General features: G+C 64.6%; 9 protein-coding genes across 9 annotated transcripts; 4 read left to right on the top strand and 5 right to left on the bottom strand.

Moving 5' to 3' along the window:
• JCM10292_004613 (uncharacterized protein) lies at positions 1-405 on the bottom strand (the record flags this gene model as incomplete). Its single annotated transcript, XM_076645948.1, has 2 exons — positions 1-216; positions 331-405. Coding segments are annotated over 2 exons (291 nt in total), but the record flags the coding sequence as incomplete, so codon positions are not given.
• A 166-nt stretch (positions 406-571) lies between these two features.
• ERV2 (flavin-linked sulfhydryl oxidase) lies at positions 572-1,459 on the top strand (the record flags this gene model as incomplete). The annotated part of the gene is made up of 3 exons (XM_076645947.1): positions 572-870; positions 936-1,071; positions 1,133-1,459. The coding sequence occupies 3 exons, from the start codon at positions 572-574 to the stop codon at positions 1,457-1,459; spliced, it is 762 nt and encodes a 253-aa protein (XP_076508817.1).
• A 233-nt stretch (positions 1,460-1,692) lies between these two features.
• Positions 1,693-3,814, bottom strand: JCM10292_004611 (senescence-associated domain-containing protein; the record flags this gene model as incomplete). Its single annotated transcript, XM_076645946.1, has 5 exons — positions 1,693-1,923; positions 2,044-2,110; positions 2,172-2,193; positions 2,290-2,399; positions 2,481-3,814. The coding sequence occupies 5 exons, from the start codon at positions 3,812-3,814 to the stop codon at positions 1,693-1,695; spliced, it is 1,764 nt and encodes a 587-aa protein (XP_076508816.1).
• A 159-nt stretch (positions 3,815-3,973) lies between these two features.
• On the bottom strand, positions 3,974-5,527 carry JCM10292_004610 (uncharacterized protein; the record flags this gene model as incomplete). The annotated part of the gene is made up of 2 exons (XM_076645945.1): positions 3,974-4,822; positions 5,129-5,527. 2 exons carry the CDS (start codon positions 5,525-5,527, stop codon positions 3,974-3,976), a joined length of 1,248 nt encoding a protein of 415 aa, XP_076508815.1.
• Positions 5,528-5,757: 230 nt separating this feature from the next.
• Positions 5,758-9,998, top strand: JCM10292_004609 (glycoside hydrolase family 47 protein; the record flags this gene model as incomplete). Its single annotated transcript, XM_076645944.1, has 11 exons — positions 5,758-6,050; positions 6,206-7,002; positions 7,065-7,606; positions 7,663-7,863; positions 7,927-8,126; positions 8,187-8,359; positions 8,427-8,442; positions 8,501-8,777; positions 8,839-9,323; positions 9,814-9,842; positions 9,910-9,998. The coding sequence occupies 11 exons, from the start codon at positions 5,758-5,760 to the stop codon at positions 9,996-9,998; spliced, it is 3,102 nt and encodes a 1,033-aa protein (XP_076508814.1).
• Positions 9,999-11,608: 1,610 nt separating this feature from the next.
• On the bottom strand, positions 11,609-15,689 carry PEP3 (tethering complex subunit PEP3; the record flags this gene model as incomplete). Its single annotated transcript, XM_076645943.1, has 11 exons — positions 11,609-12,121; positions 12,180-12,510; positions 12,579-13,165; positions 13,224-13,385; positions 13,447-13,620; positions 13,699-13,896; positions 13,975-14,142; positions 14,204-14,460; positions 14,518-14,628; positions 14,689-15,505; positions 15,591-15,689. The coding sequence occupies 11 exons, from the start codon at positions 15,687-15,689 to the stop codon at positions 11,609-11,611; spliced, it is 3,417 nt and encodes a 1,138-aa protein (XP_076508813.1).
• A 541-nt stretch (positions 15,690-16,230) lies between these two features.
• Positions 16,231-21,535, top strand: YTA7 (chromatin segregase YTA7; the record flags this gene model as incomplete). Its single annotated transcript, XM_076645942.1, has 8 exons — positions 16,231-17,694; positions 17,755-18,157; positions 18,221-18,349; positions 18,415-18,731; positions 18,793-18,925; positions 18,982-19,185; positions 19,245-19,669; positions 19,727-21,535. The coding sequence occupies 8 exons, from the start codon at positions 16,231-16,233 to the stop codon at positions 21,533-21,535; spliced, it is 4,884 nt and encodes a 1,627-aa protein (XP_076508812.1).
• A 224-nt stretch (positions 21,536-21,759) lies between these two features.
• Positions 21,760-24,253, bottom strand: JCM10292_004606 (uncharacterized protein; the record flags this gene model as incomplete). Its single annotated transcript, XM_076645941.1, has 8 exons — positions 21,760-21,804; positions 21,866-22,372; positions 22,458-22,762; positions 22,821-23,099; positions 23,159-23,550; positions 23,619-23,754; positions 23,815-24,118; positions 24,182-24,253. The coding sequence occupies 8 exons, from the start codon at positions 24,251-24,253 to the stop codon at positions 21,760-21,762; spliced, it is 2,040 nt and encodes a 679-aa protein (XP_076508811.1).
• Positions 24,254-25,337: 1,084 nt separating this feature from the next.
• JCM10292_004605 (uncharacterized protein) lies at positions 25,338-27,313 on the top strand (the record flags this gene model as incomplete). The annotated part of the gene is made up of 9 exons (XM_076645940.1): positions 25,338-25,512; positions 25,906-26,011; positions 26,077-26,182; positions 26,252-26,337; positions 26,396-26,414; positions 26,479-26,566; positions 26,664-26,812; positions 26,884-27,144; positions 27,209-27,313. The coding sequence occupies 9 exons, from the start codon at positions 25,338-25,340 to the stop codon at positions 27,311-27,313; spliced, it is 1,095 nt and encodes a 364-aa protein (XP_076508810.1).
• Between the last annotated feature and the right edge of the window lie 607 nt (positions 27,314-27,920).

Below are 27,920 nucleotides of genomic sequence, written 5' to 3'. Positions count from 1 at the left end.
GGTCGTGGTCGTCGGGGGGGCGGGGGGGGGGGGGCGGCGCGGCCGGCGCGGGGGGACGGACAAGAGCGAGGCGGTGTGGAGCATGCCGACGACCTTTTTGACGATGTCGAGGTCGTCGTCGGGGACTCGCATCCAGCGGTTGAAGGCGGCGATGAGCGCCGAGCGGACCTCCTTGCCGGGGATCGACGCGAGGTAGGCATAGGGCTCTACGAGGACCTGCGGGGCGGGTGGGTGCGCGGTCAGTGCGAGTGCGCGGGCGTGGAGGGGCAGCGATGGATGTGGGGAGATCGCGATGGAGCAAGCGGGCGAGCGGGCGGGGCGGGGGCGGACCTGTTCCTGCGCAGACTGCCAGGCGGGCGGCTGTGCGACCTTGGCCAGGACGTCGTCGTACCACTCGAGGCTCATCGCGGTGTGCTCAGCTGGTTGCAGAGGGAAAGAGCGGAAGCGAACGGCTCCGTCGTCGGCATGACGCCGCCCCCCCGCCCTCTGCGCGAGCTGCCGTGCGTGTGCTAGTCCGCCTTGTACGTACCTCTCAGGCCGCGTCCCCGCGCTCGATCGCGCGCCCTGCCCGATGCTGCGCCGCCTGCCCCTCATCTACCTCGCCGCCGCCGCCGCCCTCCTCACCCTCGCCGCCCTCGTCCTCCGCGGCACCTTCGACTCGCGCGACGCCCACAACGCCCTCTGGGCACCGGGCAGCGTCGGACACCCCACCCGCGCGAGAGGCGACCCCGCGCAGGACGACGCCGTCGAGGCCCGCGCACGCGAACTCCTCGCGCGCGAGCGCACGGGGACGCGAGACCAGCTGGGCGTGGCGAGCTTGCTTCAACATGGCGAAGTCATCATGCCCAAGCTGCCCAACGCGACCGCAAAGTGCGCCCTCTTCCTCCCTTCTTCTCTCTTTCCGGTCGCGCTCACGCCTCCTGTCCTCTCCGCAGAGCCGAACTAGGCCGCGCGAGCTGGAAACTGCTGCACACCATGGCTGCGCGCTTTCCCGAGCACCCGACCGAAGACCAGCGCGACACGTTCAAGTCGTTCCTCTTCCTCTTTTCGCGGTTGTACCCTTGCGGCGAGGTTTGTCCTTTCCTCCTCTTTCTCCTTCACGCCGCACTCTGACCCGCGCTTCACTCCGCAGTGCGCCGCCGAGTTCCAGCAGCTCCTGCGCAAGCACCCGCCGCAGACATCGTCGCGCGCGTCGGCGAGCCTCTACCTGTGCCACCTGCACAACCTCGTCAACGCCCGCCTCGGAAAGGACGAGTACGACTGCGGGACCAACTTGCGCGACGTGTACGACTGTGGGTGCGGCGACGAGGAGGAGAAGGAGCGAAACGCCAAGGGCAACGGGGAGGTCGTGGGCGCGAAGACGGAGCGAGAGGCGCGGCGGCGGGAGACGACGGAAGACATCAACGACGCCGAGACCAGGCGCGATCCAGAGACGGGGTTCGAGCTGCTGGGCGGCTGAACCGGACTTGCCCTCATCCCGCATGGATACCCTTCCCTCCGCAGATACCCCTTCGCTCCCCTCGCATTCTTCCTCTCGTTCACGCTGTAGCATTCTCGCTGGCATGTAGTCTTCTTCGGACACACAGACACTGCGTGCGAGCCAGTTGCGATAGTCATACAGCATCACGGGAGACAGTACACAGCACGGCGAGGGAGTGATTCCCACGTCAACCCTCCTTCTCCTCCTCCGTCTCAAAGCCCCTTCTTCTCCGTGCCATACCCACTCCCTCCCCTCGCACTCACAGCGCCCGCGCCTCCCGCCGCATACGCCGGCGGCGCCGCCGCCGCCGAATCCGACGAAGACGCAGCGGGATCGGGCACGGCCTCGATCGCGAGCGCGCGGTTCCCGTTCCCAAGCGCGACGTCCTCGATCCGCTTGAGCTCGCCGTTCGAGTCGGAGAGGATGACCTCGGAGCCGTCGGCCTGTTGAGGGAGGGCGGGTGGGAGGGTCAGCTGTCTGGTCAGCCATCCACCTCCGACTCGTCGGGGCAGCTGAGAGCGCGTCGGGGTCGAGGATGGACGCGCGAGATGAGGCTGACGCACCATGCGTGCGCGGATGGCACCCTTGCCGACGCCCTTGAGCAGCGCTTTGCGAGTAACACCGCGAGCGCTGTGAAGGGGTGCATCAGAGGGTCAGCTTGCAATTTCACCCCGAACAAGATGCAGCGCACTCGATGTAGACGACAGCGACATCTGTACGGAAAGAAGAGGGTCAGAACGAATGCTCAAGCTAGACCGCTTCGGCTCGAAGCGACGTGGCCACGCGTTGCAGCGAAACAGCTGACGCACGCTTGACGCTAGATCCGAGATCGTCTGCTACGCCGCGAGCCTCGGCGCCGTATTTGTGGTGGATGACCTGGCTCGCCGACTTTGTGCTCGAGTCGAGAAGCGTCTTGCCGCTGTGCGCAACCCGTCATAGCAATCAGTGCGGGTCCGCGCAAACAGACAAGCGCAAAGAACGTGAAGGCTGGACGACGCACCCAGTCTCGAGGTGATCGGCGAGAGTCGACACGGCCGTCAAGGTCGACGCCAGAGTGCTCTTCCATCCGGTCGGCGGCGGCCCTCCCGGCTGCGACTGGATCCCCGCCGCCTTGCCGATGCGGTCTCCGACCTTGGCCGCCATGTTGCCGACCGCGCCGGCGGCCTTTCCGCTGTAGACAGTCGCCTGCTGCGTCCACCGGCTCGAGCGGTCGAACGCGCCCTTGGTGCTCTCCTTGAAGACCATCGGCGTCGTCGTCGCCGGCCTCGAGGCGACGTACCGCCCCGCGCCGCGCTCCATCTGCGCCGCAAGGAGGCGCGACCCGACGATGATGCCCCGGCTGACGAGGTTGGCCGTCGCGATCACCTTACTGTTCTGCGGGTTCTCGGCAGGCTGGTAGTGCGACACGGGCGTGACCGAGAACCCCTGCGCATCGACCGTCGCGACGCTCGACTCGCCCGCCTGCCCCGCACCTGCGACGGCGAGCGCGTCAATGACGACGGGCTCGTGCGCAGCGACGTCGTTGACCTTGGCGCGCGCGCTCGCGGTCGACCCGGGCGCGTCGTGCACCTCGCCCTGCTGCAGCGCCGCGTCCTCCTCGAGCCGCAGGCCGTGCGCGTCGCCCGGCCCGGCGAGCTGGCCCACGACGCGCCCGCTGTCCTCGTCGACGAGGTAGAGCGAGTTGGGCTCGGTCTGCACGGGCGTCACCGAGCCGCTCCCGCCGGCGCTGCCTGGCGCAGAGAGTCGACCCGAGGGCGGCCCGCGGTACAGCCCGTAGAGCGCTGCTTCGAACGTTTCGCGCGTCTCGCCGTCCGTGTCGGGCGGGAGGGTGACGCGGATCGAGCTTGTCGTTGGTGCAGGCGTGCCCTTCGAGTCGCTGGCGGAAGAGTCGAGGAAGGCGAGGGAAGCAGGGTCGGCCCCGGTGCGGTTCGGGAGCAAGTATGACGACGGAGGCGAGGCGGTGATGCTGCTCGAGACATTTGCGAGCGAGACGGGCATCTCGAACGCAGGCTCGGCGTCTCCCTCGAGCGTGAGCGTGAGCGACAGCCACTCTGCGCCCCCAGCGAGTGTCGAGGTTGAAGCGGCGGGAGGAGGCGCTAGAGTTGCGGACGAGTACGACGGCGGCGCGGCATCTGGCTGCCCAGGCCGGGAAGGAAGTGGCGGCGGCGGGAGCTTGCGCGGAGTCCCTGCAGGCGAGCTCGTGCGTGTGCGCTGCTGCTCGCGGCAGATCGAGAGTGTCACGTTCCCGGAGAACAGCACCGTCTCGTCGCCCGTTTCGACGTGCGCGAGCGTCGCGTGTGGCACAGTCACGAGCGGCGTTCGAGTGTGCTGCATCTCGTGCAAGCACTTCCTCACCAGCAAGGTCAAGATAGAGCGAGAGGATGAGGGCCAAGTCTGTCGCCGATCATTGCGTCGCTTGCACCGCCTCACCGGCACGACCACCTAGAACTGAGAAAAGCAGACGTGCAGGCAACAACAACAGACAGACGCAGACTACAGCGTCGCACTCGGCCTCTTTCGCCTCCTTCCCGCCGACGCGGCCCCCGCTGCCGTCGCAGTCGCCACCTTCTCCGCCTCCTTCCTCGCCCACTCCATCCTCTCCCTCGCGCCTTCAAATGCCGGCCCTTCGAGCTCGACATCAGCCGCGAGCGCCGCGCTCCACAGCTCGGCGACGTCCGCCTCGTCGTGCGATTCCTCCTCGTCCGCCGCCGCCGCGCAGAGAACAGAGCATACACGCAAGGAAGGGTCGAGCGCGAGGTGCCGCAGAAGCGCGAGGCGCGACGGGTGCGCGCGCTGGACGAGCGGGACGAGTGCGCGAGGCGAATAGCCCGTCAGGCGTACCGAGCGGAGGTACGGCGTCGTAGTCGAGAGTGCGGCGAGACCCGCGGGCGAGACGAGCGCGTCGCTCGAGAGCGAGAGCGTCATGAGTTGCGGGAGGTGCGCGAGGAGATCGTCCGCGATGTGTGCGAGCGAAGGGAGTGCGGGAAGGAGGGGCGGCGACGAGGCGGGCTGGAGCGAGGGCGAGCGAGGCGGGCTCGATGGAGGCGAACGCGGCGCCGAGGGTGGTCGAGCCGCCAAGACGAGGTGGCGGATGCGGCCGCCGTGAGCCTTGATCGCCGACGCGAGACCATGGCGAGTCAAGGTGGTACATTCGCGGAGCGAAAGGTGCTCGAGCGTGGCACTCGTCGAGGCGAGCAAGCCTTCCAGGGCGACGTCGTCGACAGCGACAGCCTCGAGCTCGAGCTTGCGCAGATGTAGACTATTGAACCCAATGCTGGAGCCCGGGCCCTCGGAAGAGGCGGGAGCAGAAGCAGGTAAAGTGCGGAGCGAGAGCTCGCGCAGCTGCGGAAACAGCGCCAGGCATGCACGCGCAACGGTGTGCGGTGCAGAGGAGCGGCAACAGCAGCAACCCAGCAGCGACAGGTCCAGCCCATGACTCGACTCGGAGAGAGCGTGCGAGAGGGTGGTCGAGCGGCCGGCGAGGCAGGAAGAGCAGTGTGCGGGAGCGGTGCGCGGGGGGTCAACCCTGTCGCTCCACGGCAGTGCAGCGTCCTTTGTGCGTGTCCGCGTGCGTCTAGAGGCATCGGCTGCGGAGGAGCGGCTCGAGAGGCCAAAGTCGAGCTCGAGGCGCTCGACCGTGCGAGTCACCCCGCTTCTCGCGAGCGCGTCCAGCACTGCGAGCGGGTCGCCCTCGACGCCGCCCAAGCGCAGCTCGACGAGCGCGTCGAGCGAGTGCAAGACTGGCTCGAGGCCGGCGAGCGCAAGTGGGGCGGATGACTGGACGACCTCGAGGGTGCGAAGGTGCTGCTTGTGGGAAAGCGGGACGCGGTCGAAGAAGGCGCCGACCTGGTCTGAAGTGGTGAGGCGGACGTGCGAGTGGACCAGCGGGGCGAGCGTAGCGTAGAGGTGGCGGCTGGAGCGGGCGAGGTTGGCGATCGACGCGAGCGGGCGATGCGAGTGGATGTGCGGGGGAACGCGGGCGAGGATGGCCGTGAGGAGCTCGATGGGGAGCTGCTCGAGCGGCGACAGGGGCGGCGACGCGCTCATGAGGTCGAGGCGCTGCCTGCTGTCGACGCGGAAGCCAGAGTGATCGTTGTGAAGGCAAGAAACGCGCGCCTGGCGATTTCGGCGGCGGTCACTCGCACGCGCGCCTCCCCTCGAGCGCGTCTCCGAGGAATCGCCGCTCCTCCGCATCTCGGTGCCGTTGTCCGCAGCTCGCTCCTCTCGTCGAGCTCGTGCGCAGAATTCTCGTCTCTGCGCCTCTGACGCGGCGTCGCATGACCATCCTCAGCGAGGACGGCGCACCTGCTCTGCCTCGCCGCCGCACCCCCTCCCCGCCCGCTTCGTCCTTCCCACCCCGACTCGACTTCTTCTCCCGGGCCGCGAACGATCCATACCAGCCGCTTCCATCGTCTGACTACGCTTCGGGGCGCGACCGTGGACTGGACCCGCGGTGGGACGAGGAGCGAGAGATGGGGCCTTGGCACGCTCTCGTCGCGCACCGCTCGGGGCGAGCAACGCGCAACAAGGTGCTCCTCGGTGTCGCTGGTGTCGTTGTGCTCTATCTCTTGTGCGTCTGACCACCCTGCAAGTGGGTTTGCAACCCGCTGGCACCCCTCGCTCCGCTCCCGCTTCCGTTCCGCAGCCGCAGCACCGCACATACGCTCGAGCGGAGTGTGGTAGAGACTGGTGCTGGTAGCGCTGACACGAATTCTGGTCCTGCAGGCACAATGCATGGACCCGACCGCATCATCCGCCGCACTGGCACGGGCGACCACCACACGAAGGCTCCGAGGAGCACCACGGACCTCTTCCTCCCGGTCCGCCAACTGCGCCGACGAAAGTACCCACATACACCCAGCCTACGGGCATCCCCGTCCCCGTGCTTGAGACGGCCGAGCTCCCGCTCGCGGACCTCGACGAGCTCATCCAGCCGCGAAGGCCTGTTCCCCCGACCTGGCCCGACCCGTGGGCCGGCCCCTCCGTCTTTGGCGACCACCACAAGGTCGACCGTGCGTACGAGTACTTATCGCCCGAGCGATTCGGCAGCGAGGAGACTGGCTGGAAGACGGTGCCCGATCCGCCAAAGCGCGATCCGCCGCCGGCGCAGTACTTGCTCAAGGCCTTCGAGTATTCGGCAGCGAGCGCTGGGAGGCGGCTCGACGGCAGGAAGGCCAAGCTTCCGCCTGGGATGGCGTTCGATGAGCGGACTGGCCGGCCGAAGCCGCTCGACCCGAAGGTGCTCAAGCTCGGGCAGGCCGAGGGCTGGAAGGTGCCCAAGGGATTCTCGGCGACGCAGCTCGGCACGGGCAAGGTTGGCGAGCAGGTGCTCCCGCGCATCCAGTTCGAAGGGTTCGTCGAGGGCGAGGACGACGAGCGCAGCGAGCGCGCGGTCGAGGAACGCAGGAGGCGCGAGTGGGTCAAGCGCGCGTTCATGCATGCGTGGGCGGGCATGTCCAAGTATGCTTACGGGCACGACGAGGTCTCGCCCGTGTCCAACCTCTTCTCGGACAACTACAACGGTGCGCCGAGCGGCAGCTGCTGTCTTTCCGCAGAACCACGTGCTCATTTCCTTTCCGTGCAGGCTGGGGCGCCACTATTGTCGACTCGCTCGACACACTCCTCGTCATGAACATGTCGCACGAGTACAACATCGCTCGCGAGCACGTTGCGGCCATCGACTTTACCTACCTCGTCCCCTCTGGCTCGCGCACCTTCTCGACCAAGCTGCCCAAGCTCTCCTCGCTCGACCTCCCGCCGCGCAGCCGCGAGCCGCCCGAGGTCGAGCGCAAGCCGTGGGTTGACCCGCGCATCGGGCAGGCGACGAACCAACGCAGCCCGCTCACGATCCCCTGGTTCGAAACGACAATCCGATACCTCGGCGGCCTCATCTCGGCGTACGACCTTTCGTCCGACCCGCTCATGCTTCAGCGCGCAACCGAGCTTGGTGACTGGCTCTTGCCTGCATTCGCGACCGAGCACGGCTTGCCCCTCGCGAGGTACATGATCGGACTCAACCCGAACGGGCAGAAGCCGGGTCGGTCGGTGCTCGCTGAAGTCGGGTCGATGACGCTCGAGATGACCCGCTTGAGCCAGTTGACCGGGAACGAAGTGTACTACCGTGCCGTGCGTCTGCCTCTGGCGCTTGCAAGGGATGAAGCTGACCCTGCGCGCCCCCGCAGGCCCAGCGCGCCATGGACACGCTCGACAAGCACTTTAAGGCCGCGCAGCCCAAGCCTGCCGACCCAAAGCTCGCGGCCGGTCCCGGCTTCCGCGGTCGTCTCGGCGCGCTCCTGCCCGCTCACCTCGACCCAGCCTATCCCAGCATGCTCCAGGGCGAATACACGTTCGGCGGTCTCGCCGACTCTTACTATGAATATCTTGTGCGCCCCCAGGTCCACCTCCTTTACCCAGTGGCAACCCGCTGATTCCTCTCCGTGGTGCAGATCAAGCAAGCCCAGCTCACCTCGTTTGCGCTGGAGCAATATCCTCGCATGTACCGAGACGCGATCGAGTCGGCGTATGCGTACCTCATCCGCCCCGTAGGCGTCGTGCCGGGCCGCGATGACCTTACCCTGATCGGGTCTGTCAATTTCGGCGCCTGGAAGCCCGAGCTGCAGCACTTGACGTGCTTCGCCGGTGGCATGTGCGTCCTTGTCTCGTCGGCGATGCGCCAGGTGAACAAGCTGACGACTGCACGCGACAGGCTCGGACTGGGCGCCAAGCTGCTCGACCGGCCGCAGGACCTCGAGACGGCCATCAACGTCACGAATGCCTGCGCGTGGGTGTACGAATCGTCAAAAACGGGGATCGGCGGCGAGCAGACGCTCTTCTACGACAAGGAGGACACGGCGCGCTTCGTCGTGCTCGACAGCAAAGGTGCGTTTCGTCCGCTTCAGTCGGCAAACGTCGCTTGTACTGATGTCGACTTTCCGTCCTCTTCCAGATGGATCTGGAAAGGTGTAAGGCTGGTTTGATTTCATCCTCGTTGCCTCCAGCTGACGACATGTTCACTCGCAGCCGCTCGCTTCGCGGTTCTCCGACTGGCGTTCGCTCCGCCGACCATCGGCAAATTGGCCGACCCGAGACGATTGAAGGCGTCTTCTACATGTGGCGCCTGACGGGCGACCGCAAGTGGCAGGATGTCGGCTGGACGATGTTTGTCAACTGGGTGAAGCACTCGATCACCGAGGCAGGCTTTGCGACCGTGCGCGACACGAACACGCTGCCTGTGCAGAAGGACGACTCGGAAGAGTCTTTCGTCATGGCCGAATCCCTCAAGTACTACTACCTCCTCGTACGCCTGTTCTTCTCCCTCGCCTCGCTTGCGGTCCCGCAAATTGACTCGCAACCTGCAGTTCTCGCCCCGCGACTACATGTCACTCGACGACTATGTCTTCTCGACCGAAGCCCACCCTTTCTGGATCACCAAGCCCGGCGGTCCGCGCATGCCCACCCCGCTCTGGACCGGGCCCGAAGCGTCCGACACGGCATCGTTCACCTCGCAAATTGGCGAAGGGACCTGGGTGCAGAAGTGGGCGCGCGTGCAGCAGGCTGCCGCGCTCGCGCACCAGGTCTGGCGCCCGCTCGGCGCCGACGAACCTGTCGACGAGCACGACGCGCGGCTGCATGGAGGCGAGCTGCCCGTCGAGCGGACGCCCGACGCCCGCGACGGCAGGCCGCCGGGCAACGCGCGTCGCCCGCTGGTGCGCCCGCCTACGGAGCAGCTCCGCGAGGCGAGAAAGAAGGCAGAGGAGGCTGTCTCGCCGGTCGAGGTGCAGCGCGCGCGGGGCGGACAGGGCGAGGCAGGCGGGGGAGGGCGTGGTATGGGTGGACGTGTTGCGTGAGCGAGCAGAGCAATAGACACTCCTGACTCGCTGAGTATGATTCTTGGTCGAATAACCGGGCGACCTCGTTGAGAAGGCCCGTTCGAGAGGCAGCCTCCGTTGATTGTTTTATCGCAGTATCGCAACGATCAGGTGTACGTTGTGTCCATTGCCGTCAGGAGCAGATAATAGTCTGGAGTGGAAACCAACGACGAGGCTGTGCTGCACCGCCTCCTCGAACTCGATCACGAGGAAGGCGCGGGAGCGGGACGGTCGTTCTTCTGTTTTCAATTCGCCTGCCCGCCCCAAGTCTAGCGTGTACAGGGCACCGACGCACACAACAACCGTACGTCTTCAATCCTCACTGTCTGCGCGCCGCCCCATCACTCACTCGTCCCGCGTCATCCGCAGGCGCCTTCGTGCACTCTCGTCAACATGAAAGTCTACCGCTCCATGGAGAATGTTCAGTGGCTCTCACGGGACTCATGACAACGTGCACCCCTGCAGGCCCTTCGCCGTCGCACACAAGCAGCACAGTGCGTCTCGCCGCTCATTCGGAACGAAGCTCGTTGTTTTGACGCCGCACACTTGCGCCTTCCACAGCCTACACGCTCATCCCGAAGCTTGTCTACGTTCACCGCATCGGCATGAAGCGGTGGAGGGTCTCGTTCGGTCCCGGCGGCGTAAGCTGACCTCCTTCAAGTTTGCCGCGCCCTACCTTCGTTCTGCGCTGTCGTACATATCCATGCATCGTGCTGACGCCTTGTCTTCGCTTGCTTACAGCGCATACAATACTACAACAACTGAAGCCCGCTCTTCTCGACGTCTTGGACTCACAAGATCGCCGCGCTTGGCTCGTCCGCGTAGTTGTCCCGCTCCGTCTTCCTCCCCTGTCTGCTTCACCTCTCTAGCAGTTCCATCGTAATACTTCCTCGTCATGGACAGTGCGAAGAAGCGAAGCGCGATTCATTTTCCTCGATTCTTCGTGAGATCATGGCATTCCGCTCCCGCAAACATCCCTTCGCACAGCACGCGCGATTTCGCGACGGGATCGTTGAGCTGCATTCGCAGTACCTGCTGCTCGCGCGCACCGGCCGTGGAGCGTCTCCGATCGCTTCGCCTCGCATATCGAGTTTGCGAGAGCAGCGCTCCCCCCTCGACCTCCTCGCTATTCTTCTCCCTCCCCCGGGATGGCTGCGACTTACAAGTTCGAGGACATAGATCTCTCGAAACTGCGTCCGCGATGCGTTGCTCCTCCCGACGACATCCCCGCCTTCCTGCCTTGGGGACTCGCCTACCACCTCTTGTTGCCGTTCTGCGACCAGAATGCCGTGCCTGCTCAGCTTCGAGCAGACACGGCAACGCCGACTTGGGACACCTATCTCGAGGGGTCCTACCAGCTCGTAGATCCGACGGCGTGGGATGTGCTCGAATCGGACGACCGATCGGATCGTGTTTACATGGACTTCCTCGACCACCACATGGAACTCGTGCAGAATACAGCCGAAGTCATGTCTGAATGGGTGCACATTGCCGAACGGCGCTTCACGCGCCACTGCCGTATCTACGGTGGGTTTCTCGACTCATTTTGTTCTCTGGCGGATCCTCATCATACTCGCCTGCTCCGCAGCTCTATGCGTTGCGCGTCAAGCTTTCATACACCAGAGCTTGCGCGAGCGTCCAGACACTGATCCATGCAAGATCATCGCGGGTCTCTCGGCGGCGGGGTCGAGTGAGCCAGTCTGCTTTCCAGCACCCGTGCATTCCGGTGCGTTAAGGCAGACATGCCACACACCGCAAAACACCAACTGACTAATTGTTCTATAGTCTGGCCGTTGCGTATCCCTCATCCGGAGGGCAAGGCCGCACACTGGTTGAAAGCGCGAGCCTCCGACTCCAATTTCGACGCCGCAGCCTACATGCCGCTGGACTTGCCGTCGACAGAAGCGCAGGCTGCACTGTCACCGCTAGCTGGTGCCTCAGGCAGCTTTAACACCGCATCAGAGGATGCAGATGGCGTGAGGAGCGCTCTGCGGCGGCGTGTCTTCCAGAGACAACCAGACTCGTAGCCGACGGAGAAATGCGGGCTGATGTGTGCGTCGCTGGGTCATGCGTCTCAATCTGTTGCACAGGCAGGTAGGCCGTTGTCAGCATAGGGTGGTTGCGCTTGAAGCCGGTCACAACGAAGTGACATGAAGGTCGGCTGCGCCACGCCACCTTCTCTCGCAATGCTCCCTGCAGTGCGCCCGTCTCCGCCACACTGCTGTAGTGCTGTCTACGTCAGAACGAGAAGACCCACGTTTCACATGTCCTCGCCGTCTTCTACGAACCCGCGGTCCACTGCCGCGATCGCCCCTTCGCACAGAACGCACGAGCTCGCGATCAAGTCGTCGAGCTGCCTCCTCAGCGCCTGCTTCTCGCGCGACTCGGCCGTCTCGCGCGCCGTCGGCGCCGTCTCGCCCGCCTGCTCGTCGATCCGTCTCCGCGGATGTCCGTTCCCGTTCGCACTGCCGAAACCAAGGCTCCCGACGCCGATCGAGGGGAAGCCTCGGACCTTTGGCGCGCCGGGTATGGGAATTGCTCCGCCGATAGCGGAGAGGAGCGCGTCGGGAAGGACGAGCTTGCGCAGCTGGTCGACGGCCTGCACAGACGCAGCGGCGAGCTTGAGCCCTTGTGCCGACGTGTCGTCGAGCAGCTGACGGCCACGGTGCTGTCGTGCGGCGGATGCGGCTGCTGCGGATGTCGAAGAAGGGGCGAGCTGCGCCTGCAGGTCGAGCATGCGCCGCAGTTGCGTGGGTGTGAGCGTCTTAGTGACCTGCGGGCGATAGAAGCATTAAGCGCGTATTCGCGACCGCTGAAACTGTCTAACGCACCTCCTGGATGAGACAGTCGGCGTGGAAGCAGTGCTGGCACGGGAACACGTAGAATTGCCGGGTGAGCAGCTGCTGCCGGCAGCTGCCGCACTTCTCGCCCGCGTCGACGACGACAAAGCGGTTGTCGAGGTCGGCAATGTCGGCCTTGATGGCTTCGGCACTTCGCGTCGCCTCGTTCATGTCCTCCTTGAGCCGCTCGATGTGCGCCGAATAGTCCTCGAGCGCGGAGCAGATCTCCTCCTTAAAGTCGTCGATGACGACAAAGTCGGGGAAGAAGGGCAGTATGTCCTCGATCTTGAGCAGGTTCGTCGACTCGAGGAACTGCATGGCGCTGCGAGCGATAGAGAACGAGCCGGATCAGCAACAGTCGCATGCGGGCGGACGACGAGCAAGACGCACGTCTTGATGTCGTGCTTCTTGCCGACGACGTGCTTGGCAATCTTGAGCCACAGCTTCTTCCTGAGGAGCTCGTCATCCTCGGGCCGGTCCGCGCCGAGCTTGGCCAGCTCGACGTCGTCGTGCTCGAGCGCGAGGTCGACGCTCGATTCGTGCATGCCCATGCGCGAGTAGATGCGCACGCATGCCTGCACGCGCCCGTGCGCGCGGCACACGCGCAGCGCATAGTCGAGGTCGTAGTACGGGTCGTTCGTGTGCGGGTCCGAGGGCGCAATTTCGAGGAACCGCAGGAAGGCGCTCTCGTCGGCCGGTGAATCGGCCGGCGCAGTCGACGTCGCGTAGAGGGTGATGAGCGTGTTGTGCACGGCCGAGTCCGTGTTGCCCTGCTGCAGAACGCAGTGCTCGAGATACCGGATGAGGTGCTCGGCAGTGCGCGGTGTGGCGGTGCTGGCGCGCGCCCGAGGCGATGTCAGGGCAGGGATGAGGCGGCGGACATCGAGGCGCGGCTGGCGGAGAAAGGCGTCGACCGCTTCCTTCGGTGCGTGGCGAACCAGGACCGCGGCGAAGCGGTAGTAAAGCTCGAGAGATTCCTGCACGACCGCACATTCAGTCGATGGCGCTCGGAGAACAGAGGGGAGATGCGCGCACCTGTTTGGCCAGAGCTTGCAGCGCTTTCGACCATTCCTCTTGCGCAACGTGATGCTGGATGATCCGCTCGTGATCGCCAATAGTTGACGCATAGAACAACGTGAGCTCATCGCGACCATGTCGGCTGAGCAGCTCAAAGACGGTGCGTTGGTCGAGATTGTCCTGTGCGCGGAGTCTAGCATGAGTGAGGGCGCGAGTGCGCGCGAGAGGCCAGCACACGAACTTTGTACGTCGCGAGGAACTGCCGCATGTCGTCCTCGACGATGGCGCGTTCGGCGTGGAAGTTATCGGCATCGCCGGAAGTGCGCTCAGCGGCGGCAAGGTCCTCCAGCTCGTTAATCTTGGCAAGGAAGATCTCGACGAGCCAGGTGGCAAGCATCATGCGCTGTGTGAGGTCCTGCGAGAGGTTTCCTTCCTCTTATCAGTATGAAGTCCATACCGAGACATGCTGAGAGAGGATTGGGAGCCCACGCACCGTCCGCTTGAGCCGCTCGAGCTTGGCAACGAGGAAGTAGCGGAGGGCGTCTCGCTCGTCCTTCTCAACGAATCGCAACACGACCTCCTCGAAGCCCTTGCTCGACTGAGCGTAGGCCTGCGCCGACTGGATATACCGCCCGGCGGCGAAGTACGAGTCGGCTTCGGCGGCAAGGACGGCGTCGCGCTGGCGCTGCGTCTGTGAGCGGGCGAATATCACGAGGAGCGGGTCAGCTTCACCAATCCCGCACCAGGTCCGCCGATCACGCGCACGCACCTTTGCATGCTTGCGCGCGTTCTCCCACTGGCCCCTCGCGAGGTAGACCTTCCACACGTCGCGGTCCTCGTCGCGCACGACGAGCTCGTAGATGCTCTGCTCCGTGTGCATCCAGAGCGTCTTGCGCATCGGGTCGGTCGAAAGTCGCACGGGTCGGGAGCCGGACGGCTGGGCAAGCGGAGGAGGTCAGCGCGAGCGGGCGTGAGACGGCCATGCGGGGGAGACGCACAAGGTCGAGCAGCTCGTGGTAGACGACCTTGTCTGTCAAGAGGTCAACAGCACAAATCTTGTCATCGTACAGAAGGACAAAGTGCCACTCGGTGAGGGCCATGCTGATGGGTGGGGCGTGCTCCTCGTTCGGCGGGAAGAGGGAAGGGGGGTCTGTCGGGTAGGGGATGAGCGACGCGGCGTCGATGATGCCGTCGCCTAGCTGTAAGTCGGCCGAGGAGGGAGGGAAGGCGAGCTGGCCGTGGTAGATGCCGGGGCCTGCGAGAATCTGGGTCAGGACTCGTCGAGTGTGACGAGACAGGATTCTGCGCGTACCGGTGAGCCACGCGAGGCTCTTGGGTAAGGACAGGCCCTTATTGTCAGAGCGAAGGTGCGCGAAGAAGTGCAGCTCTGACCGGGGCGGGTCACCGGGAAGCTCGAGCGTTTCTGTGCAGACGGGGAGTCAGGTCGAGCACCCGAACCTCCGAGGCAGAGGACATCACGCACTCGGCCGCACATCACCCGTCGAGTACGGATGCAGGACCGCCTCGAGCAGTTCGCCATCCTCCCCCTTGCCCGCTGCCGGTCCCACAAACTGGTACACCCGCGTGGTTGTCGCGGCGACGACCGCAGCGCGCTTGCTCCACACCTCGTATCGCAAGCCTACGACGCTCTGACGCTCGGGCAGCGTGAACAGCTGCTTGACGTAGCGCTCTGGCGACCCCTGCGCACGCCCAGGGACAGGGAGCGAGAACCCGCCGGCCGAGCTATCGAGCGCGGGGTCGAGCAGCGCCGTCGCGAGGAGCTGGCCGGTCGAGGTGCCGAGGAGGATCTCGCCCGTCGAGAAGGACGACGACGAGGGAGCGGGGGACCACGCGACGGCGTTGATGATTGCGCCCTTCAGGCGCGAGAGGGGCTTGGCGCGTCGGGTGGACGCGGCCGCGGGGAGGCCCGAGGGGAGCGCGCCGAGGTAGATGTAGAAGTTGTCGCCGGACGAGGCAGAGACGACGGCGTGTCGGCCGGAAGGGTCGACATGGACCTTGTGGAGCGACGGAGCGGAAGGAGCGGGAGTGTTGCCGCGGCCGTGCGGAGCGGGTGCGGTGAGCGGGATGTCGATCGTGTCGACCTCTGTAGGTCGGTCGAGGTCTATGCGGATGACCTGCGGAACAGCAGCGGGGGAAGAGGCGGGAGACGACGAGGCCGACGAGGGACGCTTGCCGGTGCAGGCGAGGACGAGGATGTTGCTGGCGCAGGCGAGGGAGAAGAGGGCCGAGGGCAGGGTGAACTGGACCTGGCCGAGCGCAAAGATGGGCGCCTGCGACTCCTGCCCGGCAGCAAGCGAGCGCGGGAGGGAGGGACAACGGGGTGTCAATGGTCGCTGTGGTCGCCAGAGCGAAAGCGGTGCGCACCTCTGCGTGCCCTGCCTCGTATACTGCGCCCTCCTCCCACCCTTGCGTCTCTATGCGGCGCGAGCCGTCGCCCTCGACGTAGTCTCCCCACCCCGACATGGCCGCCGACGGGTCCCCCGGAGTCGCGCGAAACGAAGCAGGCGGGGCGGGCGGTTGGTGTGCAGCCTCGTACAGAGTCTCTGGCACAGCAAACAGCTCTCACGAGCGGTTCGCAGCGGTGAGGCGCGCGTGCGAGAGCGATCCCCCGCCTGCTCGTCTCGTCGCCGCCGAGCGAGACGGCGCTTCCTCGACTCGCTCTGTGCGCTTTGCCGTGTCGAGCGCTCTGCGTTTCAGTAGGTTCTGATGCCATTGCAAGTAAACACACAAAACTCGAGGGGGAGAGGGGTGGCTTCCATGTGCGCTGCTCCCGACCTGCAGACGAGCGTGCCCGCGCTGGGTCGTACGGCGTGGCGGCGCGAGGCTTCTCGTCCTGCGCGCGACGACGATGGGCGACCTGAGCGCTGCCGCGGGGGGGCGAGGCGGGTAGACTGGATCTGGCGCGCGCGCCGAGACTAGTCGCGCTTACGTTTGGTGCGCGCGCCGCTTACTCTTGCGACTACGGCGGCGCTCCCCGCTCACGCTCGCTCCTGCCGCGAGTCGCATGCCCGTGTCTGGCCTGCCGCACCTCGCCCACCTGCCCCCGCTCCCGCCTGCGCCGACTCCCGCGCCCAGCCTCGCCTTTGCTCCCTCCCTCGGGGCCCTCCCCGCCCTCCCGCCGCTGCCCGCGCAGCCCGCCGAGCCCGGCCAAGACGCGCACCGCGCACAGCGCACCGCTGCAGAAGGTCAACGCGAGATGTCAGCCGGCGCCCGCCCGCGTCGCGCCCGCCCCGCCGCGTCCTACGCCGACGCCGCGGAGGACGACAGCGACGCAGAGTACAGCCCGCAGCCTGTGCAGCACGCGTCTTCTTCCCGTCCATCGAGGCGTGCAGCCGCCGCGCGCAGGAGCTACGCCGTCGAGGACGACGACGACGACTTCGTCGACGACGCAGGCGCGGCGCACCACCACGGCGACGATCCCGACGCGTCTTTCGAGCACGAAGACGCCATGCCCGCTCACGGCGCTGCTCCTGTGCATGAAGAGCCGCTGCAGCAGCAGCCTATCCCAAAGATCCGCTTCAAGCTCGGGTCGGCGCCCGAGGCGGCAGCGCCCGCCGCAGACGACGATGAGGACGCTGCGGGCGAGGCGGACCTCGACGCTGCGGGTGAGGACGACCCCGAGGGGGCCCCTGCAGGCGTCTATGGCGGCGAGCAGCAGCCGCAGTACGGCGGCGAGGCGTCGTACGCTGAGGGAGCCGCGCACGAAGAAGACGAGGAGCACGTCGGCGGGCACGGCCTGCGCCCGCGCCGTCGCGCAGCTGTCGTGCGCGACAGTGAGGACGAGGAAGACGACTTCTACCAGCACGAGGCGCGCCGCGTGCTGACGACGACTTCGTCTGGGCGGCAGACGCGCCGGCCCCAGTTCTACGGCGAGTCGGCCGAAGAGGAGGACGTCAAGCCCGTTGGCACGCGGAGGAGCCTGCGGCGCGGACGCAGCGGAGGCGACTATCACGGCGAAGGGATCGATGCAGACGAGGACTACGAGGTCGAGGACGGTGACTACGGCTCGCGCTCGACGCGCGGCCGCGAGCGCAGCCGCCGCGTCAGGGACCAGCAGATGCAGCTGCGTCGCACGCGCGATCGCAGCTCGCTGACGCAGCCGAGCAAGTCCAAGGCGCGCACGACGCGCAACAGCCGCAAGGCGGACCAGTCGTACGAGGACGGCGAGTCGACCGAGGTCGACACGGACGAGGACATGCTCGACCTCGGCGGCGACGACGACGACGACGACTCGCTCGCGCGCGAGAACCAGAGCTCGGGGCGCCGGCTGCGGAACAAGCCGCGTGTCAACTACTATGTCCCGCTCGCGCTCGAGGGCAACGGCGCCGGCAGCAGCAAGGACACCAAGGGCAAGGGCAAGCAGCGCCGCACCGACGAGGACGGCAACCCGTTCGCGGGTCTGCCGGCCAACATGACGGGCGCACAGTGGGCGGCACTGTACCCTGAGGGTGGTCAGCCGTCCGACTCGGTGCGTTCTCATTCGCCCTTCATGCCTCTGCCTGCGTCACTGACATTTTCGCTCTTGTAGTCGGACGACGACATGCCCAACATGAACAGCCCGCGCAAGGCCGCGCTCTTCACGGGGCCAGGCGCAGCCGGTATGACGGGCGGCATGCTCTCCGGCGGCGGGCTCGACTTCGGCTCTGGCGCGCCGTCAAACCTCGGCAAGGTCAACAACGCGGCCGCGCTGGCAGACACGGACCCGCTCGGCGTGCCAACGTCCATCTCGTTCGACTCGGTCGGCGGGCTCGGGTCGCACATCCAGCAGCTCAAGGAGATGGTCTCGCTCCCGCTCCTGTACCCGGAGGTCTTCGAGCGCTTCTCCATCACCCCGCCGCGCGGTGTCCTGTTCCACGGACCGCCCGGAACGGGCAAGACGCTCCTTGCGCGTGCGCTCGCAGCGAGCTGCAGCACCGAGGGCCGCAAGATCTGTGCGTTCTCCTTCCACCCTCGCACACTCGTGCCGACCGTTGCTCACGCTCTCCGATTGACAGCGTTCTTCATGCGCAAGGGTGCCGACTGCTTGTCGAAGTGGGTTGGCGAGGCCGAGAGGCAGCTGCGGCTGCTCTTCGACGAGGCTCGCGCCTGCCAGCCCAGCATCATCTTCTTCGACGAGATCGATGGTGCGTACAGAAAGTGCATAGCTGTTGCCCGTTGCGTGCTCACTCGCGCTTGCGACCACCCGCAGGTCTCGCCCCCGTGCGCAGCAGCAAGCAGGAGCAGATCCACGCCTCGATCGTTTCAACGCTCCTCGCACTCATGGACGGCATGGACGGGCGCGGCCAGGTCATCGTCATCGGCGCAACGAACCGGCCCGACGCGATCGACCCGGCGCTGCGCCGCCCGGGCAGGTTCGACCGCGAGTTCTACTTCCCGCTCCCGAACGCCGAGGCGCGCCGCAAGATTCTCGACATCCACACGGGCGGGTGGAATCCTCCCCTCGAGGACGAATTCAAGGACGAGCTCGCCAAGCTGACGAAGGGCTACGGAGGTGCCGACTTGCGGGTATGCCCCGTCGCGACTGATGGCGCACCGCTCAACACGCTGACCCAGCTATTGGTCGTAGGCACTGTGCACGGAAGCGGCGCTCAATGCCGTTCAGCGCACATATCCGCAGATCTACAAGACGAACGACCGCCTCCTCATCAAGCCGGAGTCGATTTCGGTCACTGCGCGCGACTTTGCCGTCTCGCAGAAGAGTGCGCTCCATTCCGGCCCCTACCTGCACGGCCACACTGACGCGATGAGACCACAGCCCTCATCCCTTCGACCGCCCGCTCCACTTCCTCGTCTGCCGCCCCTCTGCCCGCTCAGCTCGCCCCGCTCCTCAGCAACTCGCTCGACCACGCCAAGGCCGCGCTGAGCAAGGTCCTTCCTGAAACGAAGCGCGTCAACGTGCTTGAAGAGGCCGAGTACGTCGACGAGGGCGGCGGGTTCGAGAAGGAGAAGATGCTGCAGGGTACGACGTTTCCTGAGCTTATCTTCGCTGACTCGATGCTGATAACTGCGCACATGTAGCTTTCGAGACGCTGCGCGTCTTCCGGCCTCGCATGATCATCTGCGGCGAGCCCGGCATGGGTCAGTCCTACGTCGCCGCGGCTGTCCTTCAGCACCTCGAAGGCTTCCACGTCCAGACGCTTGATCTCGCGACGCTTGTCTCGGACTCGACGCGTACGATGGAGGCTGCGTGTGTGCAGCTCTTCGTCGAGGCCAAGCGGCACAAGCCGTCGATTCTGTTCATCCCGTCGCTCGAGACGTGGTGCACCAGCGTCGGCGAGACGGTGCGCGCAACGATTAAGGGGCTCCTCGACGGTCTCGACCCGTCCGACCCGATCCTCCTCCTCGCTGTCGTCGACGGGCACTTCTCCGAGATTCCGCCTGACGTGCGGTCCTGGTTTGGCTTCGTCAAGGGCAACCGTGTCATCATGGGCAAGCCCGACCAGGTGCGCTCTCAGCCCCATCGTCGCGGTGGCGGGCTCTGACAGCTTGCTCGTTTGCAGGACCAGCGCAAGCACTTCTTCGCCGAGCTCATCGCCGCCATCAACCGCCCGCCAAGCGAGTACCCTGGCGCCATGCCGCGGCGCAAGCGCAAGCTCGAGAAGTTGCCTATCGCTCCGCCTCCTCCTCCTCGCGCGCCGACGGCCGCCGAGATCGCGCAGCAGGAGCAGAACGACTTGCGCCTTCTCGAGTACCTCAAGTTCCGCTTCGGGCCCGTCCTCGCCGAGCTCAAGAAGCGCTACAAGCGCTTCCAGCGCTCGCTGTACCGCGACTGGCAGAACGACGACCTCGAGTGGCGTCGCGAGCAGCTCAAGCGGGGCGAAACGGTGACCGGCCTCGGCACGCAGCCGTACCATAACGTCGACCTCGACACGATGGCGTCGGATTTGTACAAGGGTTTCTACTACACGCCGGACGACTTCCTCGTCGACATCCAGCGCATCCAGGCGAACGCCGAGGTCAACAAGATTATGGAGAACGACGCCGAGGCGCCGATTCGCGCGGGTCAGATGGTCAACCACGTCAAGGTCATGCTCGACCAGACGTTCGACGCCGCCTTCCGCGCCGAGTGCGAAAAGGTCGCCGAGCGCATGCGGGAGAAGGACAAGGCCGACCCGCGCCGCCGCTCGCGCCGCAAGGGCCGCGAGGGGGAACTGCCGGGCGAGGAGGGCGCTTTGGCGGCGGCCGAGGCGGCCGCCGAGGCCGGAGGAGCGCACCGCCCGCGGTATGGAACGCGCGCGCACGAGGAGGAAGACGGCGAGGAGGGGATCGACGCGGCTGGAGAGGCCATCGACGGCGGCGACGCTGTGCAGGCTGAGCGGAACCTCAAGCGCGCGAGGGAGGGCTTGGAAGAGAACGAGGAGGGTGTTCAAGGAGCAGGCGACATGGAGGGCGTCGAGATCGACGGCGAGCACGGCGCGGCAAAGCGGCAGCGACTTGGGGCCGAAGGACCCGATCCCTTCGGCTCGAACAGCGCCGCTACCGCGACCGAACTACCGAATGGTCAGGCAGTCGCGTCGACCAGCGGTGTCAACGGCTCGACTGGCCATGTCGCAGCCGGCGCTTCCTCCGCTTTCGCCGACATTCTCAACCCGACAGCCTCTTCCTCCCTCGCCGGATTCGCGAGGCACTTCTCGCCTGCGCCACCCGCCTCGACCGATTCAGCGCCACTCCCGGCTGCCGATCACCCCGCCGCAAACGGCTTCCCCGCTCCTGTTCCTCCTCCCATGCCCGTCGGTGGTACACCCGCCGACGCCATCGCTCAGCCAGGTCCCGCCAATGGCACCGCTCCTTCCTTCCTGAGCGGTCTCATCGCACCACCGCAGCCTGCCGACAACCCTTTCGCCAACGCTGCACAGCCTGCAGATGCTCTCGCTGCAGCTAAGAAGGCGCTGAGCGCTGCGGGCACCTTGGCCCCTGACTCGCGCGATGCGACTCCAACCCCGGTCGTCAACGGGTCAGCGCCGCCGAGCATAGCCGGGTCCGCGAGTCAAGATGTGGCGATGGCCGGCGCAAGCGAGTCTACGGCGCAAGCGCAGGTGGACGAGGAAGAGGAGCGCTCGCCCACTCCCGAGCCGACTCCGCCGCCGCCTCCTCCCTTCGTCGTCCCTGCCGCGGCCGTCTCGGCGCTAGAGGCGTTCCTCGTCGACAAGACGGGATCGCTGAACGTCGATCAGCTCGAGCAGCTGCGCGCAGCCTGCTTCGATACGATCTGGCGCGCCAAGAGCGATTGGGACCGCTCGCACGCCGTACAGGAGCTTGACGAGCTCGCACGGGAGTTCATCGAGGAGGTCGAGGCGCTCGCCGCCTGAGGCTCTCGGTTGAAGGAGGAGCAAGGAGACGTCCCCGCTTAGTCTTCACGTGTCGTTCCCGCATCTCACTGTCCGTAGCAAACATGGTCGACCCATGCGTCGTTGTACACCCGCCTCCTTCATCTCTCACGTTCTTCGCAATCCCATCGACACGCTTCAGCATCTTTGGACGGATCGTTGCAGCTACAAACAGGATCGGAAGCCTCGTTGCGTTACGGCAGGATCTACACAGCGAAGGCGGCGGTGTCGGCGGCCGGGAAGAGTAGGCGCTGCGGAACTTCGAAATCAGTCTAGCACGAGGGAGGCACCCGGAAGCTCAAGATTCCGCACCCAAATGTCATCGTCGGCCGTCGGGAAGAGCGCGTCGTCTTGTGTAGGCAGCGCATGCGGGGGTCCGCTGCATGGCACGGCTATGGATGCATCCGAGTCGATTGTTTGGCCATTCATGAGCACTTGTCCGAGCAACGGCGGCGGAGGGTTCGCGTATAAGCCCTCTTGAATAAGCTGCTGCGAGCTGACGAACGGCCAACCGACGCTCCCATCTGACGTCGCGCTCAAGACGGCATTGGGATGCTGGTACTGCGCAAGATGCGCCGAATGCGGCTGCGGCGCAGGTTGCGTCGGCCGTGGAAGAGGGGAAGCCGGCACAGGAGTTGGCGCAGCAAGCGCCGTGAGATGCCATGCGGGCGAAATGCTGCCGAGGAGATGAGTGACAAGGCGATGCATGTATCCCGACATGTCGTCCGGTGTGACGGACGCCTTTTTTGTCGAAGCCTGAATGTCTTGAAGAGCCCGGATAACGCAGTCGCGATCTAACTGGGGCATCGCTCCCATGTTCTGACGAGGATCGCGTTTGGGTCAGCAAACGGAGGGAGGCCCGGCTCCTCGGCGTCTCGACAAAAAGGGAAGATGGACAGCGGACCTTCACGAGCCATACCGTCACGACTGCGAGAGCTACCCAGGTGAGGTTGACGCAGAAGGGGACAAAGCCGGGCCGGACAAAGTCCTTTTGGAAGACTGCAGCGAGCGCCAGCGACGTATCGACGCATTCGGCAAAGGCCAGCGACAAGTCGGACGACTCCTCCAAATCGAAATACTGATTTTCGGGTGTGCCGGGCCGCTGTGCGTGCCTTGAAGCGAAGAGGAGTTTGTACTCGGCGAGGTGGAACGCGAAGTAGGCGGAGAAGAGGCGAAGCGTCGATTGCTGAGGAGGAACAAACGAGAGTGCTGCAGGACAGCGGCGATCAGCGATGCCTAGCGCAGCGGAAGCGAAAACAACGCTCACGTTGCTTGTCGAGCCACTTCTCCTTCCACCTTTTCCATCGCTGCTCGAGCCAGCGAAGGGATCGCATGTTGGCAGGATCGCCGTTCATGCCGTTCAACATGTCCGAGTACAAGCGACAGATACGGCTGAACGTGATCCACGGGGCAAGCAGCGACTCGCCAGCACAGGGCAGATGCTCGTGCTCGAGAACCCAGTCGGCAGGCTCGTTGACGCCCTCCTCGGCTATCATGCGCGGCAAAGAATGGTGGATAGCGAGATGGTAGTCGGCGATTATCAGGTCTGCCTCGAAGTAGGGCGTCAGCGCCGTCATACGTTGAGACGAGAGAGAAAGCACGCACTGAGCCAGCATCTTTCCTGGTTGAGTTGCCAGCGTGCCTTGGTCTCGTCGGGAGGGAGAGGTCGCGTCGCGCGGACATTCAAGCGCAACTCCTGCGCCATGCGAATGGCGTAGCCGACGCGCCGCCAGCTCGTTGCATCGTCCGGCTTTTTGTGGTGCGCAAGAAGGATGAGGGCTTGCACGACTTCGACCGAGCAGAAGCCAAACTCGACGGCCTGTCCAACGAGCTTGTTCCCGAGAATGCTGCACGCATTGTATGCTGCGGGACGAAGGAGCTTGGCCGTAACAGTCAAGACAGCGGTGAATAGGAGCCGTGACCGGTCGCGACACGTCGCGGCGGTGTGCAAGTGGGGATCCAGTACAGCGACGACGAGATTCAGGTGGCGGAAGTAGCTTTGGCGTGACCGCATCGTCGTAAGCGCAACCGCCCCTTAGGGCAGCAGAGAGAGAGTAATACGTACTAGTCAAAGAGCTCGTGTGCGTCCAGCTCTGACAAGATGCCGGCCTGTACGGGGTCCGGACAATCGCCATGCAAAAGGGGAGCATGGGTGCCGTCCGGGCCCAGAAGCGGAGCGGAATGCTGTCCAGGCAAGTATGCTACAGGTGCAGTATGTGGTGAGCTGGGCGATTTCGCCGGGCGTGAAGGCCAGCACGAACGCGATGAATCGCCGGTTGGGACAATGTGCGAGAATTGGATGCTGTGTCGCAGCGGCGCACTTCCATCGAGCGTGACGGCCGAGGTCGACGCGGTCGGAAGCTCCATGTGAGGTTGCAGGGCGCACGGCTCGGTGGTGAGGGGTGGCTGGGCCGTTGCGGCTGCCGAAGGCGCGGGCGACGCTGATGCAGCGGGCTTGTCGTGCTTCTTCTTCCGTCCCCTCCTGTGCCGCTGATACTCGCATATCAAGCTCTGTGTCGAGCAGCGTCTGCAGACCGCATCAGTGCCGCTCGTCAAGCACTTGCGCTGCAGACGGAGGAGGCGAGGTCAACATGCTGCAGAACCGACAAGTGACAGGGTCGTCTCCACTTTGGCAGCACGGCACGCGAGGCATGAGATCTTGCTGGGAAGCCCGATAAAGGCGGGAAATCGAGCATCCATCAGCTCGACGTCGGTACCGGTCATCAGGTATGAGAGCCGAGACGTACGCTCCCAGCTTTGAGTACCCGCTGTCGGGGCCAAACGAGCTTTCGTGAGCAGTGAGGGACTCGTCTGCGTCACCGGAAGCTGACTCGTCGTCCGCATGCGACTCTGCGAGACCGACGAGGTGGACGAGAGAGGCCATCTTGAGCAAGGGGGGCTTCGGCGGAGCACGAGACCCTTGTGTGCACTGAGCGTAGCGAGCAGACCGCCTTCTGCAGTACTGTACCCGCTCAATGTGCGGTCGCGCAGTTTCGTCGGAAGCAAGGACGGCGCTTCCGCTTCTCGTGCTCCTGATTCAATTGTCTCGCAGCTCTTGCTCGCGCCTGGGCGGCACCTCGCTCGGCTGTCTGACTCGGCCTGTGCTGCGAATGAGGCGTGCACGCTCCTGTGGAGCACCTTGGCTGCGGCCCTGCTGTTCCGTGATCGCCTCGACAAGTCGCCGCAGCCGAGGTTGCCGCATTTTCATCTTTCCTGCGCCTACTCGCCACCGAGCCTTGTCGGTTCAAGCGATTGGTTGTTCTGCTGATCGGCTATCACATTCTGCATCTAGCGGCTCCGCAACTCCTGGGTCATGGCGAGTTCCGGACGGATAGATCGGTTCTTCGCTTCCGCGCGACATGCAAGTGATGAGCTATTGGCGTGCGTAGATTCTCATGGCCATCGTATGCTGGCCATCTTGTTGCCTTTCGTCCAGCAATCAAGTGGATTCGACTTGCCGGCCGATTTTTTTGGTGGCAGGGCCGAGAACTTCGTGTTGACCTTCCGGATTCGTAGTCCCGCCCATTTCTCGCCAGCCGCCGCAAGCACCTGGAGCGCAAGCATCATTGACGACACGTCTGCCTCGTTCACTGGCTTGCTGCACTTCTTGTCTTGCACCCGCTACGTCCGACCGTTGCGTGCGCGCCAACTCCCGCAGCTTCGTGCTAGTGCGCGTCGGACTCCGAAGCCTACGGCGCAGCCTTGAGTCTCATCGCTCAACCCGCCCTTCGCCTGCCAGCCTCCCTCCACCTCGCTCCCTTGCGTACTCAACGCAAAGCCCAGCATGTCGGCTCAGTCGGACGTGAAACTGCCCATGTATCCGCAAGGTGGCGAGGACCCGCACGCCAACCAGGGCTTGCTCAACAAGGAGCGTGACGGCCAGCTTCCGACCGCCGTCAATGCAACGTCGGCGAAGCAGCCCGGATCCGCACTGCAGGACTTGAAAAAGATCTGGCCTGGTGAGCTCATTCACCTCGAAGTGCCGCCTTCCGACCACTTTTCGAGCTCTTGGCACTCGATGAACGTGATGACCGCGCATCACCCTGCACTCCGTACCCTCCGCCTTTGCGGGAGTATCACGAGGCACACATGGCGTGCAAGCTGCTACCCGGAGCTCGTCTGTCTTACCACGGTTGCTCAATGCCGTTTGGACACTGCTCACGAATCGTCGGACGGAGTTCTGGAGGTTTGACGGTGTCCTTTACGGCGCCACGCGCACATGCAACATCATGTTGAACCACAAGAACACCCCGGCGTCTCTGCTGAATGAAAACTGACCCATTTCTTTCGCCCTTTCGCTCTCCTCCCTTTCGGCTCCCTACTCCCGTCAAATGTCACACCACGCACAACAGGCTATATCATCATGGTCTGGATCGCCTTGTCGTCCAGTGTCATTCTGCAGAACGCCTACATCCTGCGAACTATGCAGTTCAACTACCCCATCGCTTTGACAACTTGGTGCGTCTCGTGCCCCGGAGCTAATCAGCGGACCGGAACGCAGGCTGATCATCTCAGTGCTTCAGGCACTTGGTCTACGCAACCATCGGCACTCGCCTACTCCGGCGATTCACCCACATGCTGGATGACCTGTCGACGATCCAGATGAGTTGGGACCGCTGGCTGAAGAACGTAAGGACTTGAACACGGTAACGTCCCTAACAAACATGGTTAGAGGCTAAGCGTCCTTTCTATGCGCAGATCGTGCCCATTGGCGCCCTCTTTTCCGGGTCGCTCATCTTTAGCAACTTTGCCTACCTTACGCTCAGTGTCTCCTTCATCCAGATGTATGCTGTTGCCCTGCACGAATAGCTTGATGATCCGCTGACGCACTCGTCACCACAGGCTCAAGGCGTTCACTTCGGTTCGCTAGGCTCGTCTTCCTGCGTGGCCGCGCACGTCGAGCTGACGCCGCTCTCCTTCGACAGGTGGCTGTGCTCGGGATGTCCGTGCTCTTCGGTCTCGAGCAGATGCAGCCACGCAAGTTCGTCATCGTCATCGCCATCTCCTGTGGTGGTAAGGATATCTTCCGTTCCCTGCGAGTGGGCCGCTCTCTCGAGCAAGCTCCCGCAATAATGCACAAGCACGACTGGCTGACATTCTGCGTGCTCAGTTGCACTCGCATCGTACGGCGAGATCGACTTTGACCTGAGCGGTTTCCTCTGCCAAGCGCTCGGAATCGCCTTCGAGGCTGCTCGCCTCGTATCCATCCAGAAGCTCCTACAAGGACTCAAGATGGGCCCGTTGACAAGTCTCTACTACGTGAGTGTAGCGACGGTCCCCATTTGTATTTCTTGTCTTCCGCTTACACGACTCGCTCGCTCGCATCGCAGTTTGCCCCGGTCTGCGCCGGCCTCAACCTCTGCCTCATTCCCTTCTTCGAGGGCTCGGCACCGTTCCAGGACGCTTTCGAGGTTGTCGGTCTGCCCATCCTGGTCGGAAACGCCACGACCGCCTTCGCTCTCAATGTCGCCGTCGTCTTCCTCATTGGCTGCGCCAGCTCGCTGGTCCTCACGCTCTCGGGCGTTATCAAGGACATCTTGCTCGTGCTCGGATCCGTCATCATCATGGGCTCCACCGTCAGCTTCTTGCAGGTGCGTCCACCGTTACGAGCGGTCCACGCGCTTCAGAAGAGCCTTATTGACGTGAGACTCGCAGGCGGTCGGCTATGGGATTGCTCTGTTCGGACTGGTCGTCTTCAAGACGCCTAAGGATATCGTGGACAAGTACCTAATCCAGATCCGTGGTGCACTCGGTCGGTAGGCAAAGTCGGCGAGTCTGGGACCCCGGTAGTCCACGATCTGCCCAGATGCCAGCTCAGGATGGTGACGGTGACGGAGCCTGGCTCGCAGGAGGAAGGTGCGAGTGGTGCGCGGCGATAGATACCTTTACCCCTCCCTTTGCATTCCCCGCTTCTTCGCTATTAGCATTGCTTCCCTCTCTTGACATTTTACGCAATGACACGACTGCAGAATTGACTTCGTGCATGCGCTGTCGAGCGCGGCGAGGGAGGCGCACAGCCTGGTATCGGGGCGAAGAGAGAGAACGCAACGAGGGGAAGCGCAGGCGAGTCGATCAGCAGCACAGAGGCGCGTAGATATCGGTTGCAAGGCTGTGCAAAGGCGTGCAGTGCTTCGATTGTGTGCGCAGAAGTGGCGAAGGCAAGGCGAAGGTGCGATGCGAATGTCAATTTCGGCGCGACTTGGCGCGTGCGAAGACCGCGACGCGTCGTCTGTTGACCCCGCCGCGACCCGCTTGCGCCTCGACGACGAGCTCGCGAGAGCCGTGCAAGGCTCGGGACTCTCGCTCTTGACCTGCAGCGCCTTTCCGTCGCCTCCAACGAGCGCTCCATCGTCCGTCCGCCTTTGGT

This window comes from Rhodotorula paludigena, assembly GCF_050403205.1.
Source record: "Rhodotorula paludigena JCM10292 DNA, Rt_paludigena_JCM10292v1_ctg2, whole genome shotgun sequence".
In the NCBI taxonomy this organism is placed as follows: domain Eukaryota; kingdom Fungi; phylum Basidiomycota; class Microbotryomycetes; order Sporidiobolales; family Sporidiobolaceae; genus Rhodotorula; species Rhodotorula paludigena.
This window is presented reverse-complemented; position numbering and strand designations above follow the sequence as displayed.